The sequence below is a fragment of the Candoia aspera genome, chromosome 5 (genome assembly GCF_035149785.1).
Source record: "Candoia aspera isolate rCanAsp1 chromosome 5, rCanAsp1.hap2, whole genome shotgun sequence".
NCBI classification, from domain to species: domain Eukaryota; kingdom Metazoa; phylum Chordata; class Lepidosauria; order Squamata; family Boidae; genus Candoia; species Candoia aspera.
In genome coordinates this window covers 62,904,854-62,920,290 of record NC_086157.1, presented here as the reverse complement: position 1 = coordinate 62,920,290, position 15,437 = coordinate 62,904,854, and the positions used below count along the sequence as shown (strand labels likewise).

At 37.5% G+C, this 15,437-nt stretch overlaps 1 protein-coding gene across 1 annotated transcript; it reads left to right on the top strand.

Annotated features, from left to right (window-relative positions):
• IL10RB (interleukin 10 receptor subunit beta) lies at nucleotides 1-15,435 on the top strand. The gene is given in 7 exon segments (XM_063305422.1): nucleotides 1-418; nucleotides 2,230-2,362; nucleotides 3,789-3,943; nucleotides 9,527-9,699; nucleotides 11,962-12,112; nucleotides 12,737-12,879; nucleotides 14,909-15,435. Coding segments are annotated over 7 exon segments (1,029 nt in total). The 5' UTR covers nucleotides 1-366; the 3' UTR covers nucleotides 15,131-15,435.
• Nucleotides 15,436-15,437: the final 2 nt, after the last annotated feature.

Here is a 15,437-nt window from a genome sequence, read left to right as displayed (position 1 = left end):
CTATTCCTCTTTCTAGAGCCACCGAAAGCGGGACTTCCCGGTTTCGTTACCACGCCGGCGCGGCCGGCTCAGTTATTCAGGGACCAAGGTTCACCTGGATCTCGAGAAAAGGGAAGGAGAAAGCGCTGGGAGAAAAAGGGCGCTGAGTTTCGGGGAAGGAGGGGAACAACGCGCAGCAAGGCGAAGGGAGCCCGCGGAGGCGCCACAGGCTGACGAAACGTTGCCACGAGTGGGCTCCCCAGCGCATTCCTGAAGAATTCGCCGCGGCTGGACTCGGAGGGGTTGCGTGCGCGTGGCCTGGAGACCTCTTTATTCTGACAGCGGCGCGGCGGAACCAGTGCGGCGATTGGCGATGGTAGCCGGAGGATGGCCTCGAGAAGCTGGCAGGGTCTAATCTGCGGCTGCGTCTTCTGGTCGAGTAAGGAGGGTAAAGGCGGAGCGGAGGGGAAGTGGCTCAGGTTGGACAGCGCGCTTTCCTCGCAGCTATTGGGAGTAGGCAGAGGGACTCTGGAAGAGTTCGGTGGCCTTTCTCTGGCCGAAAGTGGCGGCAGCGTTTGCTCCTCCTCCCGTGCTTGATTGCTGTGCTTGATCGTGATAAAGGGGGAGAGGAGGGAAGAGGAGAGGATATGACCTTAGGTGGCTAAGGTGAAAGTGCTGTTGGTAAACATACCGTTTTCACCCTAATACAGTGTTTCTCAACCTTAACAACTTTAAGACCTGTGGACTTCAACTCCCAGAATTCCCCAGCCAGCATGGCTGGCTGGGGAATTCTGAGAGTTTGTTTGTTTGTTTGTTTGTTTGTTTATCAAATTTTATCACTGCCCATCTCTCCCCAAAGGAGGGACTCTGGGAGGTTTACAATAAAAATAAAATTTAAAATTCCATACAATTATAAATACAATAAATATAAATATAGATAGACAATAAAAATATAAAATGTGATAAAATACATATGGCTGAAGATTCTACACCAATCCATGAGTATAAAAGGGCCATTCTAGGGTGCTAGCCATCCCCACGAATAACTATTCCCCTTCCCGCTCCAGGCGTGCTGGCAAAACCAGGTCTTCAGCTTTTTTATGGAAGTCCAGGAGCGAGGGGGCCTGCCTCACCTCTGGGGGCAGAATTCTCCAAAGGGCGGGCTCTACTGCAGAGAAGGCCTGCCTCCTGGACCCACCAGATGGATTTATCTTAGAGACGGTGTCCACAATATGCCCTCTCTGCATGACCGGGTGGGACGGGTCAATGTGATGGGGATGAGACAGTCCCTCAGGTAGCCTGGCCCCATGCCATGTAGGGCTTTAAAGGTGATAACCAACACCTTGAATTGGACCCAGAAGCAGACTGGAACCCAATGCAGCTCACCCAGCAAAGGTGTTACGTGTGCCGATCTTGGGGAACCTAAAATTGCTTGCGCGGCTGCATTCTGGACTAGCTGTAGCTTCCAGATATTCTTCAAGGATAGCCTCATGTAGAGCGCATTGCAATAGTCTATATGGGAGATGACCAGGGCATGAGTGACCGTTCAAAGGGCCTCTCGATCCAGGAAAGGGTGTAACTGGTGCACAACATGAAGTTGAGCAGAGGCCCTCCTGGCCACAACTGCCACCTGCTCTTCAAGCTGGAGCTGTGAGTCCAGGAGGACCCCCAAGTTCTGTACCAGGTCTATCTGGGGCAGTGCGACCCCATCCAGAACTAAAGATGGTAAATTCCCAGATACTGAAGAGCTGTAGTCCACACATCTTAAACTCACCAAGATAGAGAAACACTGCTCTAATAGGTAAGTAATACATCAGTTCAGACCAGGGAGAAAAGTCTTCTGTGTGGGTGTCAGCCCTTCCAGGTAAACCAGACAGGAAGCATGACTAGATGAACTAATTCTACTTTATTGTAAGGCTACATTAACAGAATCTTGCAAGTCTGAAAATACAAATCTCCCGCCCTCCCTATTTATTACTTGAGTGATCATGGCTGGTCTTTCCTAAGTTTCTTCTTTAGACCATTACTCTCCCATGGATTTCCTTTCCTTTTATCTAATCGTTCCCTAGGCAGCATCTCTTTCCCCTGTTCTCCAAGGTCACATTAACATAAGTAATTAACTATATTTATACATTGAAAGTTGTATGTGTGTGTGTGAGTGTGTGTGTGTATACTGTATGTATATATTCCTATCAGTGAAAGAATGTCAAGATCATGCACTGAACAATATTTCTTCTTTGAATATTATAGTACATGCAATTATACAAGAGCCTCAAAATATACGATTTAATTCAGTTATGTTTGATAGTGTTCTCCAGTGGGATCCATCAAATTTTTCTGAAGGAAATGTAACTTATACAGTTCAGCATAAAACGTAAGTGTGGTAAGAATGTATAATTTTAAAAATATACATGAAAAATTGTAATTTGTACCATTGTGTTTTTTTTTATATTATTCACAAGTTCTTGTACAGCTGAAAACGTATTCTAGTTTATTCTCTCACTTAATTGATTTTCCCATCCATTTGTGTGGGAAGAAAATTTCTTTGGATAACAACTTGTAATATGAAATTTGAATTTTATCGTGCATGTATTCCAAAAGTTCTTTTACCTTTTAAAAAGAATCCAGTGAAAATATAATGGTTTACCACAAACATTAATTTTAGGATAATCCATATTCCAGAATTGGATGAATTTTACTTGGACATGCACTTTAAAGAACAAAATAACATCATGTATATGAACTAGTGAGGTGGCTCCCTTATTTTTAACATCGTCTTTTATTCTTTGTTTTAGTTGGTTTTTTAATATTTTTAATGTATTTATTGATTGTTTTTAGTTCTTTGGACGTAGATGGGTGCTTGTTTGTGAGATGGGTGGTTGTATAAACTATATACATATATATATATATATATATAATCATATCAGGTTTTCCCCAAAATTCACTGAATTTTATGGACATATGATTATTTATTTATTTATCAAATTTGTCACCGCCCATCTCCTTCCCCCAGAGGGACACTGGGCGGTTTACAACAAAAGTAGTCAATTAAAACAATAAAGATAAAAACAATACAATATATAAATTATGCTGTCCTCACGTGCAACCTGTGTCTTCCCATTGATCCTTTTACGTCTTTTTCTTAACAGATATTCTGTTAAGAAAGGATGAAACAACAGAGGAAGTATAAAATGCCTTGTAACTGAAAATGAACTGTGTATGGAACTACTCTGCCTCATCTTTTTTGATGTTACAAAATTAATTTAATATTTCTACCCAATCTATCTTAATATATTAAAAGTAGCTGGTAGTGGTAAAGCATCAAGAAAGTATAGAGTAAGAGCCAGTTTGGAGTAGTGGTTAAGACTTCAGGCTGGAAACCTTAGGCACAAAGCCAGCTGTGTGGCCTTGGGCCATTCTCTCTCTCTCAGCCCTAGGAAGGAGGCCATGGCAAACCACTTCTGAAAAATCTGCCAAGAAAACTGCAAGGACTTGTCCAGGCAGTCTCCGGATTAAAAAAGAAAGAAAGAAAGAAAGAAGGAAACACTTTTCTATGTAATGTTCTATATCACAAGTAAACTATCAAATTAAATGGTTAAAACTCAGCCCTAATTTTTATCAAAAATTCAGCCTGATTAAAGAGAACTGGACTTCTTAATAGACATGCATAGAAGTATTGATTCTAATAGGTATGAGATGCTTCAGATAATGTGTGATAAGCCTGAAAATGAATACTGTTGTTCAGCATATGAGAGAAAGCTGTTTGTTCTCATAACTGATTTTGTTTCCTTTTTTTGAAACAGGTTTAGGTCAGAATTCACTGACTTGTGCCAAAGAATATACTTCACAGAGTGCAATATTTCAAGTATATCTAAATATGCTCTTTCTCATTTAAGAATTAGAGCTGAATTTGAGAATAAACATTCTCACTGGATAAATCTTAACTTCACACCATACAAGGACAGTAAGTTATTTTTCTAGTTCCCTATTGTAATGCATCTGGCTTTGAAGTATTATACCACAGAACAATTTTTACAACTGTCATAATGAGGAGATGCTATTTTTAAAAAATATCAGGTTTGAATATCTTGTTGGAACTTCCTATTGTAGTAAGGTATAAAGATAAATGATGATAAACTTGCCACTGATAGTTTTTAATAGAAAATTGTCAGTGTTAGTAAAGATCACCCACTGTCCTAATATTGGGGCCAATGAATAGCTTTAACAAGGTTTTTGAATGAAAGGTTTATAAGCCCTGCATCCATCCTCTCCAGAAAAGGTTAAAGTAAGAAAATAATAATGTTAATATTTCACAGAAGCTGTTTCCTTACTCGCAATTTACATCAGCATATTTTTCCTGAGGAATTTGAATATCCTACTTAGTTAAACACCACTGGTCTTACTTAATTCTCAGTCCAAAATGCAACTAGTCTTCTATATCACTTCATATTCTAGATTAAACTAATTTTTCTTGTTTCAAGTAGCAGAGTTTCCCATAGAAACAAGCTGTGTAAAACTGATTTCACAGCTTCTCTTGGGGGCAACCAGGTCAAGTTACCTGGGAGGGAATTAGCAAGGCTATCATAAAAAAAATTAGGATAAAACCCTAACCCTAACCCTCTCATAAAGCAAGCATATTGTTACCTATCTGAATCTCAGCTGGGCTGCAAAAATGCTTTAAAAATCAGCTGTTCTTTCCCTTTCTAACCATAGCAACAACCTCAGTTTTCAAGAGACCACAGAAGTGAGAAGTGCTGAACAGGGGAAGGGACAAGTTGAGTAATGAGCAGGGTGTCTGCAGGGCATGGTTGAAAAAATCAAGACGCCATGGCATTGTGATCAGTGTTGCAAGCTTTGTTGTCATGGCTGTCTTCTTAACTTTTTTTAATCACACCCTGCGGATACCCCTGGTAATGGATATGCTGAATTGTTGCAATAGTCAGATCTTACATTACTGCCCCTTCCAGGCATCCCATTCAGGAAATTTCAAGGCATTTAACAAACTGTGGCAATCATGACAATGTCTATTGCAATCCTGGGAGTCAAGGTTTTTTATTTTACCACTGACTACTAAACCCGATAATACCATTTCACCAAGTTTACCATTAAAGGCAAATTTTAAAGGTGCCTTAAAATATAAATGGGAAAAGAGAGTTCCCTCCTGATTTTTTCAATAACAGTTAATGTCAAAGATCTCTCAACTCCCTGAAGTAGCTAAATATACTTACAAAAATATAGAAAACTTGGTTTCAAGAACATTGTTTACAAGAAATCCATAGAGAACTGATTACCAACCTCAAATATCAGGGATGAAATTAGTAATAGAAAGACTTCAATAAAAATATGGCAGTATACTTTTTCTGAGGCCACATTTGTGTATTGAGACAACAGCAGTAACACTGATAATACTGAGATATAAAAATGAAAACTTGCTCATCTCATCTTATGAATTTTCCAATACAATCTTGGATTTCAGTGAAATAGTGACATGGAAAAATATAAGTTCCAAATTTTAGTTGGAGATTTTAACACCCATAATGATAAATGGAGACAAGAGATGGTGAGTTTGTGGAAACCTGGGCAGAAATAAATTAAATGAACCCTAAACTCCCCAAGATGTTAACAGTATTTTGAAGGGTGGGTAAAGCTAAGAACTGCTTTAGGCACAGGTGATGCTGAGAGAACAATCAGTTTCATTTATTCTGTTTACAACAGATTACAATCAAGATGTGGTACAGTTTTGTGTATCTAAGTGAACTATAGTGCAAAAGTGAATACCTAAAGAAAATCTTAACAACAATGACTGGGACATACTTATATAGCACCTGTTGATGATTTCCTTAACATTTCTTTGCTTGCACATGGCTTTTGCCTTTTCTCACAATCACTTACCTTATCTGCTGGCATTGGAATGCTAATCTCCCTCCTTCTCTCCTGCTGGAAAGGGAGAAAGCCTAACCAACAAAAGGAAAAAAGAAAAAGACAATATTTGCTTTCTTTTTTAACCCAAACTTTCTCTCACCAGCACCTGAGCCACAAGACTGACTTGTCCAGCATTGCTTTGGTTCCTTTCTTCTCTGCTTCTTCTTCTTCTTAGATGCCTCCTCAGTCTGCTGCAGGCATCCCTTGATTGCCCTCTGTTCCACAACTGTGGTTCATCTGGGCTCCCCGCACGTCCAGTTACTGCTTCTTCTCAGTCCGCTTCTGATATGGTCACCTCCCTCACTGGTAGCGTTCCCTGCAAAACCTGAAAGAAACCCACCTTCTCTCTAGCTTTCAACCCCGTTCTCATATATTTTATCTCCCAAAGCTTACATGCCAGCTTGCTAGTGCTCCCAAGGAGTTTAGTTGGTTTTTTTACCCATTTGCCCATGTGCCTGGGGCCTTGGACTCAGCTATTAGACCTCCTGGGGAAGTGGGAGAGGAATTATCCTCGACATTTACAATGCTGCAATGTTCTCAAGCATGGCAGCTCACCCTGCCAAAGGAAATGGAGGATACAATATGGCTTTGGGCAGTAATATTGCCTCTGTAAACAACTTGATGGTTTTAGATTCAATTCTGTACTTCTGATACTGCTGTTTCTGTGTACACGTTTCTTATACCAAATGTCTCTTCTCTGGGGTTCAGCTATTAAAATGTTCAGCGGCGGGATTGCAAGGCCGGTCATAGTGTTGGCAGATATTAAACTCGAGAAAACTAACTTTGTTAAAGGTGCAAGTGCATTTACCAAGTAGCTATAGAAAAAGATATATGCCTGGACTTATACTTCACATATCACATATTATCTATGATATTTATGTCCAAATGTGCAGTAGCAACTCCTAGGTAGAAAGTATCTCTATAAGAGAAGAATGAGCAGTTATGCTGGTTAAAGAACAATGTAGAACATGGCAGGACATGACTGAGGGTTCAGGCCCAAACCACAACATCAAGAAAGCTTGGGAGTGCTGTGATAAAGTTGAAGAATGATCCAAGGAGGATGGAATAGCGCTACAATGTAACAACCAACCAAGTAATGCACCAACTGCTCCTTAATGGTAAATCTCCAGAAGTTACAGAAAAGAAAAATGGAATAGCAAGAACTTAAGATAATGAATATATTAAATATCCTTTTACCATAGAAAATGGCATGAAGAGTATCAAACCTGGCAAAGCTGTTGGCCTCAGTGATATTTGAACTAAGCAACTAAATCAGTTTAGACAGCACAGAAAAAGGCTCCTGGAACTGTTTGTTTAAAGTGTAAAGACAGAATACCAAAATATGGAGATAGAATTATGTATTGTTACATTGTTGAAAGATCCTTCAAAGTCATTGATTTCCAGCCAGTCTCCCCCAATGCCATACAAGTTCTGTAAGTGCATAATTCTAAACCAACTCACATCTATAATGTATGAATCACTCTTACAGAGAAAACTGGATTTTGAATAGGAAAGGCATGCACAGGCCAAATACTGAACTGAGTACATTGAAGGTGCCAGATCACAGCCATAGTGTTTAGCAAACTCTTGGTAGCAAAAAAAAAAAAAGTTAATAAACACATTTTGCTATGGAAGCTATTTAACCTGATACAGGATTTCAAGCAAAATGATTGTCCAGCTTGGAGGCAAATGCAGTTGATGGCATGCATATTCAGTGGAATGTCGTCTTATGAAGATGTGCTGGGACTATTCTTCTTCAATCAGTCCATCCAAACACAAGAAGCCTTGTAGAAGACAGCAAGAATACAAGTGCAAAACATAAGTGTGTTGTTGAAATAGGAAACAAATCAATCACTTGGAAGGTTCTAAATTGCCGTTACATCTAGGTTGTAGCTCAACAGAGGTCAGATGGCAATACTCTACTGGACTAGAGATTTGCAGCTGTGACAAGTGGCAGAAAAGGCAACATCTATTTTGTCCTATTTTGTAGGCGGACTGTTATACACCATAGGGCTTTGCTTTTGCTCAGAAGTACTGAAATATGCCTAGAGAGGGGACAAAAAGTGCATGCATAAAAGCCAGTTTCTTTGCTTTTGTAGTTTGATGCTGCTATTATCTTAGTATAATTTTGGATATATACTCACAGTTGCTTTACTTCCTGGTATATAAATAAATGTACATGCTACACAGAAATAAATGTGCCATAGTGAAGGAAAGATACAGTAATGTGTCTCTTCACTCTGCTGCTTGGGTTACCATCTCATGAATTAGATCTCGACCTTTGTCCCTGGTTTTGTGAACTTCTGCCCTCTCCTCTAAAATGAACACTTGGGACTGCAAGAACTGTTCTGTTGCTATGGAGCACATTGCATGTTCCATTGACCAATAATATAAAGTATTACTTTATTAAGCTGTCAAATATTGACTGTCATCAAAGATTTCAAACTTCATGTCAGATACTGTATGTTTAAATTTCAGTATTTCTTATCTAGTCAAAGACTCTTAATTATAAGTAGTAAATTGGGGAAGGCAATTATATTTGGGCACAAAGGATAAAAAGGTTTTTTTTTCCATATAAACAAATTGTTTTGGAAACTGGGCATCTGTTGCTTATTAGTAAAATGTCAGTGTTTATTTACTTTGATAGTAGGTTGCTAGAATTCTACTTTTTGCTTGCATTGCTTTCAGAATTGCTTTTGGCTATTGTGTACTTTGGCATGCTGGATTTTTTAAAAGTTTGTTTTAAACTGGGATCAAAAAACACTGTGCAGCTATTTTTATCTTTCTTTTCATTTAATCCTTTTTCTAATAATAAAAAAAGATGCAGGAAGCAGTGAAAACAAGATTATCCATATCTCCATAACCTTAGTGAATGAGGCAGAGTGGCCATATGATTAAAAAACACCTTCTGTAGAAGTCAATTTCCTTAGCAAATACTACTTAGCAACTTGCTTTTTGAGCTCCCATGTATACATCCCAAAGCAGATTTATAATTTTGTTCCACATTTTGACAGTATTTTTGCTCTTACCTTGTTTTGAGATAATAGGCATAAACCCTTTCTACGCATCTTTCTCACAGTGTTTTGAGAAGCTATGGGAGATGGTAGGTTTGCTCTGATAGCCATTTGCTGATTATTTTTCTAAAGCTACTATTAATAATTGCATTTGAGGAATGTTCTGATTGGGTGGGACCAAATCAGTCCACATCAGAGTTGCATGTGTTCACTTACTTTTTAAATGCACTTTTCTTCACATATACAGCAGAATCCAGTCACCAAGCAGGGGAACCCCAAACCTTCTGCAATGGAAAATATTAATACATGCACAGACCAGTGAACCTCAAAATTCAGGGCCATTACTTAGCATCTTTAGGAAGTGAAACAGGGATCAGTTCAAAAATGGCAGGCAGATACAGGAAGTAAGATGTAAAGGAAAGCACATTGTGTGCTTCTTCCCAGTAATATTAATTTGTTGAGTAATTGATGCTGGGTAGGTATGAAAAATATACAACTGCATTTTAAATTTTTCAATGAGTAGATAGGAAAAATTATATGTCATGAGGTATATTTAAATGGAATATAGAAGAGAGTAAAATTGAATCTTTTCTTTTCTTCAACTCATTTAGCAACCATTATACCTCCTACTGTACAAATTGTACCCACAAAACCTGGAGTCTTGAATGTGCATCTCCAAAGCCCTTCTGTTTTACTTAATGGTATCAGATATTCCTTGAAAGAATTTTATGGTTCGGTAGTTTACAAGATGAAAATTTGGATGAAAGACTACGGTAGTGAACAGGTAATGCTTGGTGACATGTGTGGAAGTGCGTTTCTTTGATGCTTAAATATACTTCTCTACATAAACAAATACAAGAAAACTCTGAAAAACTTTTTTTTTTAATAAACAGCAAAAGGGTGATTAAAATGTTGATTTTAGAAAGTTATAAATGGACTAAGGTAACTTTTTGGAATTAATTATAAAGAATCCTTCCTGTGGGAAAATGCTGTTTTTAATTTAAAAAATAATAATAAGATAAGACTTTAAAAATTGGACACTAGAGGGATCTAGAGGGAACTAAAGATTACAATTAAAGGAGAAGAACACTTAAACTCAACTTACAGAATGAAGCAAAATGTTTTTACATTAGACATATTGAAGAATATTTTTGAACAATGGACCCAGAAGTTAATTTTAATAGTGTCTGCCTCTATAGATAGATTGTGTCTAAAAGAACAAGTTCTACCTGACAAGATCAAGACTGACTTGAAAGTGAATTTTAAAATGACAGGCTAGAAGAATGGCATGGTAAAAGATGGACATATAAAAGAAACTGGATGATGTCTTAATAATTAAAAGGGATATACAAACAACAAATCAAGAGAGTGACCTGGATAATTTTCCTATACTGGATTTACAAAAGAGACTTGTTAAAGTTTTGAAGAATTCTGTGAGAAGGGACAAAGAACAAAATGAAAAGAAATCAAGTTCTGAGACATTATTTGAAAGGACTGATGAGCAAGATTGTTAGAATTAAAAGGAAAGAATATAAAGTTGGGTTTTTTGAACAAGGTTAAAATAGATATGTTGTTATCTCTGGTAACCGTTAATGGACTTTTGCTGACATCAGGGCTGAAATGATGAGGCGTTATGGATTTGTTTATAGATAAGATATAGGATATGGGAAGAAGAGATTATTTGCTGTATTTTAAAAGAAGGTGATAAGTTGCTAAAATTGTTTATACTTGTGATGAAGGTGGGAAGTCACTTCTTTATATATTTCTTTTTCTTTACTATATTATTTTTTCTTTCTTTTCTTCACCTTCTACTTTTTATTTTTATTCTTTTATTTTTTCAGTTTGTATTAGTTTTTACTGTTGTAATTATAATCTTTAATGAAATTGCTATTTTAAAAAAAGATAAAAGGTGTAAACTGATTTCCACCGCAGTCTGATAATCACATTACTGTAATTTTCAGCAAGGAAATCTATTCTCCCTATTATGCTCCATAACAATGTAAAGCAGTTCCAGTGGGAATAATCACTTGTACAAAAAAGTGTAAGGTATTTTAGAATCTCTCTCTCAAATCAGTGTTCTCCAAGCTAAGAATCTACCTTGGGTGAGTCGGTGGGAGCATGTTGTGTGTAAGTGTGTGGACCACATGCCTGTTATGAAATGCCTTTATTAACTTTGGGCTGTGGTCATTCCCATTGGAGGTAAATGGCCTCTGTGATACTTTCCCAAGTTAACTGATTTTTGAACCAAAATAGGTTCCCCTGTCTTGATCTAGTATCTTGCTTCTGTGCTTGAAAGGGGACAAGATTCTTTTCCTTTTCTATCTCAGGCTGTGACTAAAACAAAGTTCATTTGGAGCAGGGCAGAACCCATCAAGCTTCCAGGCATAGGACTGTGAATTAGGTGAAGAAAAAAAAAACTGCTAACAGACAGTTATCAATGATTGATTTTAAGGAAAGTTAAAACATTTAACTCACGGAGCAGCATAGTTGAATTACTGATGATCATGGAGAAAAATAGAAGAAACACTCTCTGAAAAAAATGCAAAAATAATTTGTCTCAGAAAACATTTTTTTAAATAATCTGCACATAAGTTAGCATCTGAAGCCATATCCCTGACTTGGCTCATTCTTTTTCCTTGCAGCAGTATTATTTATTTATTTATTAATTATTCAAATTTCTATCACCACCCATCTCCCCCTCAAAAAGGGGGACTCTGGGCAGTTGACAGTATTATGACAATTATTATGACAATATTATGGTTACACTAGCATGCTTTTTCAGTGTTTCATCATATTAACATGAGTTAACGTATTTTTGGAACAGCCTTTCTAACTTGAGTATCCTCCAGATATGAGTAGTCCAAGTTGCAGAATTTCTCAACCAACATGGCCATTTCTGAGAAAGTAGAAATTGATCCAGACATCTAGAAGATAACTGGTTTGGGAAAGACCGCTGTGAATTCGAGCAATAGAAATTTATGGAGATTGTCAATTGAAAATAAAACTTGTCAGTTTCATGTTGTGACTTTCTATTCTTTCCAATTAGGTTATCAATGAGAACGCACCACACACTTTCCATGTAATATCTGGCCTGTATCCTGGAATAACATATTGCCTTAAGGCTCAAGCATTTATTGAAAAACTGAATAAAACTGGAGAGTGGAGTAAAGTCTATTGTACCCAAACAACTAACAGTGGTAATATTTAATTAATTATATGCCAAAAAATGTGATACACATTTTTGTTTGAATAAAACTAAAGAATCTTAAAATCAAGCAGAAAAGATAAGGCAGGATTCAGATGGCCCCAACCTTGCCAGCCTTTAAGAAGGCCCTGAAGACCTTTTAGCACTGGGCCAGGATGATATAGAAGTTCATTGTAATATGAGGTCTGTGTTTTGTCCCTGGTGCAGTACATTTTATTAATTTATTGTCTTTTTTCAGACTGTGATCCTTTAACCCTTGTTAGTGCCCAGAGCCATTAATTGAGTGGGCTACCATATAAACTGAACAAATGAATAAGATTTAACCCATTGTAACTATCCTTTTTAAACTGTTAGCTATCTTGAGTACTCTATGGATAGAAATTTGAATCACAAATTGTAACAATAAATAATAAATATTTAAATCTTGAGTTTTGCAATAGGGCAAGGCAAGCATACAACGGGCTGTTGCTAACATTAAATATAATGCTGTCATAGTTATAATTATGAGATGAAATATTTTATGACTGGAAGATTATGTGCTTCTATTTAAAAGATATATCCATCATATGCTCCATAACAAATAAATAGAGCAGGTTTCTTTCTTCCTTCTTTACAGGCACAGATCCAGTAGCAATGACGGTTATCTTCCTAACAGTAGTGGCATTCATTTCTCTCTGCTGTTGTACGATTGTTTGTATTTATCAGCGGATCAAATGTTCCTTTTTCCCTTCATATTCTTTGCCACAACATTTCATACAGGTATTGCACACTTTCTCCTTGTTTGTTTGTTTGTTTGTTTATTTGATATAATTTACCAAACAGAACGTGATACACATTGAAGCAAAATGAGCCATGAATGTTGTTCTGAAGTGTCACAGCTAACAAACCTTGAATGAACAACTCTGTTTTCCATGGTCAAAGATGTGAACATAACCTAGTAAAACTCTCTGTGGTTTTGCTTAATTTAAGTCCACTTAAGCTGTGGTCCTGGGTAATTTTTATGTAGTTTAGCATAGCAGTCTTCAGGTGGTAAGGCAAAATTGTTAATATGTTTTCTACTACAGATTAAGGTTACTATGGTAACTAATCATTTTGGCCGGGTGAAGAGGTTGAATTTAATTGTCCCCTTTTCATGTGTTAATGGTTGCACTGCCTAAGGGAGGAACTTGTTTTAGTTTCAGTTTCCCTCCTGTGTAGGCTTGCAGAGAATATGCGGCTGAGAGAAATCTCTCCTCTCAGCAAACAGCCTTTAAATGTGTTTGTTTTCTGTAAATAAAATTATTTTTATAGAAATGCCTGGTGTGTGACTTTTCTGATCTCTCCTGGGCCAAATGCTTTCTAGCACTCTGCCAACAAAAATAATCCACTGATATATTGCACAGTGACTAAGCTAAGAGTGAGCAATGTTTGAGGTTCATGAGCTGTACTTCAGCTTCCTGACCTTCTAGAGCAGTGTTTCTCAAGCTTGGCAACTTTAAGATGTGTGGACTTCAACTCTCAGAATCCTACAGCCAGACATGCTTTTTAAAAATTTAGCCATGCTGGCTGGGGAATTCTGGGAGTCAAAGTCCACACATCTTAGAGTTGCCAAGCTTGAGAAACAGGGTTCTAGAGGGCTACGGAATGCATCCAGGAACACTGTGGTATCACTGGAAGGGAGGTACCTGGTTTTTTTGGCTAGCAGGAGACCTCCTAGAACAGTCTTTCTCGACCTTGACAGCTTTAAGATGTGTGGACTTCAACTCCCAAAATTTCTGGCTGGGGAATTCTGGGAGTTGAAGTCCACACATCTTAAAGTTGCCAAGGTTGAGAAACACTGTTCTAGAGGCAGCGAAAATGGCAGGTATTGATTTTTCTTTTTTGAAGTGAAAATCTTGCACTAGTTTCATGTTCCCAGGCAAGGTCTCACAAGATCTTCATTTGAGATTGTTCACAAGATTTGGGGAGGGTTATACCATATAAGATTGTGCGGGAGTTTTTGTGACCTGAAAAGATTGCTAATTCTTGCCATAATAAATGGAGAGTGTGCTTGCTTTTCCTTCCACTGAGAAGTACAGCTCAAAACAATGCAGCACAAACAGACTTCCTGGTTTCAAATGGTAACTGCTGCATGCATAACATCATCCTTTAGAGCAGCCTTTCTCAGCCGGGGTTCTGAGTCAGTGGTCACTAGGGGTTCCATGAGAGATCATGACTGAAAAGAAAATGAACGTTGTTTTTTAGCTTCACACACTGCCAATGCTAGCACTTGCAGTGGTGGGAATTTTTACGTACCACCTCTCAGCTGCTGGCTGCTACTTTGCTGCTGTTGTAAATGTAAAGCATGGATTGTATGGGTTAGAAGCGAATGGTATTGCAAAGTTTTTGGGTTTTTTGCCATTTTTATGCAGGGGTTCCTTGAGATATGAAAATTATTTCAAGTGTTCCTCCAAGGTAAAAAGGTTGAAAAAAGCTGCACTAGAGGCTCAGTGAGAGTAGAATTTAAAAGGATTGCCCTGAGTCCTTCTTCTATGGATGATTAACTGTCATTTGTTTTCCTTGCTTGGCAACATTCATGATGATGCAGTTTGAGAATTTTTGCAGGTGTGCTGACATATGGAAAAAGGGGCTTGTGTGATCTCCAATATATGATGTTTAAATATATGTGTTTCTTTTTAAATGAAATAAAAAATATTGGATTCTAACTGGCTGAAACCTCTGGGATGAGATTTTGGGGGATTTGTATATTCTGATTTAACATGTCCCTTAATAGAAGATGTTATAGATTATTCTTGTTCTTCGTCCACAGTTTTTCAGCCAACCTCCTTACAGTTCACAATTTCTTGCATCCCAGCTAGAAGGAGAAGATCATAACTATGACACAATTATTGTTCTTTCGGAGGAGTCAAAACAGTGCAACAGTGAACTGGAAAATAAAATGAGCAACATAATACAGGAGCGGCAAGGGTCTCAAGAAGACACCTTTAGGCCTAAAGAAATTTCGAATTGTACAACTTTGCTTCATGCTTAAAGCTTGGGAATAGTACACTGCACTTTGAGGAACTTACTGGAACTTACAAAATGGCACTTAACATTTTGCACATTATAAAGTCGTGAATGGTGGAGTTTTTACTTGATAAAAACTTTTATATGATTTTCTGTTCTGGAAGTTTATACTAAAGCAATTTTAGAATACAATGTAGCCATAACTAAGCAAGTTCAACTTATGAAAAGAGCATAACATTTAAAATATTGTGAACATACTTTATTCAGAATAGTTGGCTTTATTATTTTGAAGAGCATTTTGACAAAAATAAAAGTATTCTTCTAGACTCATT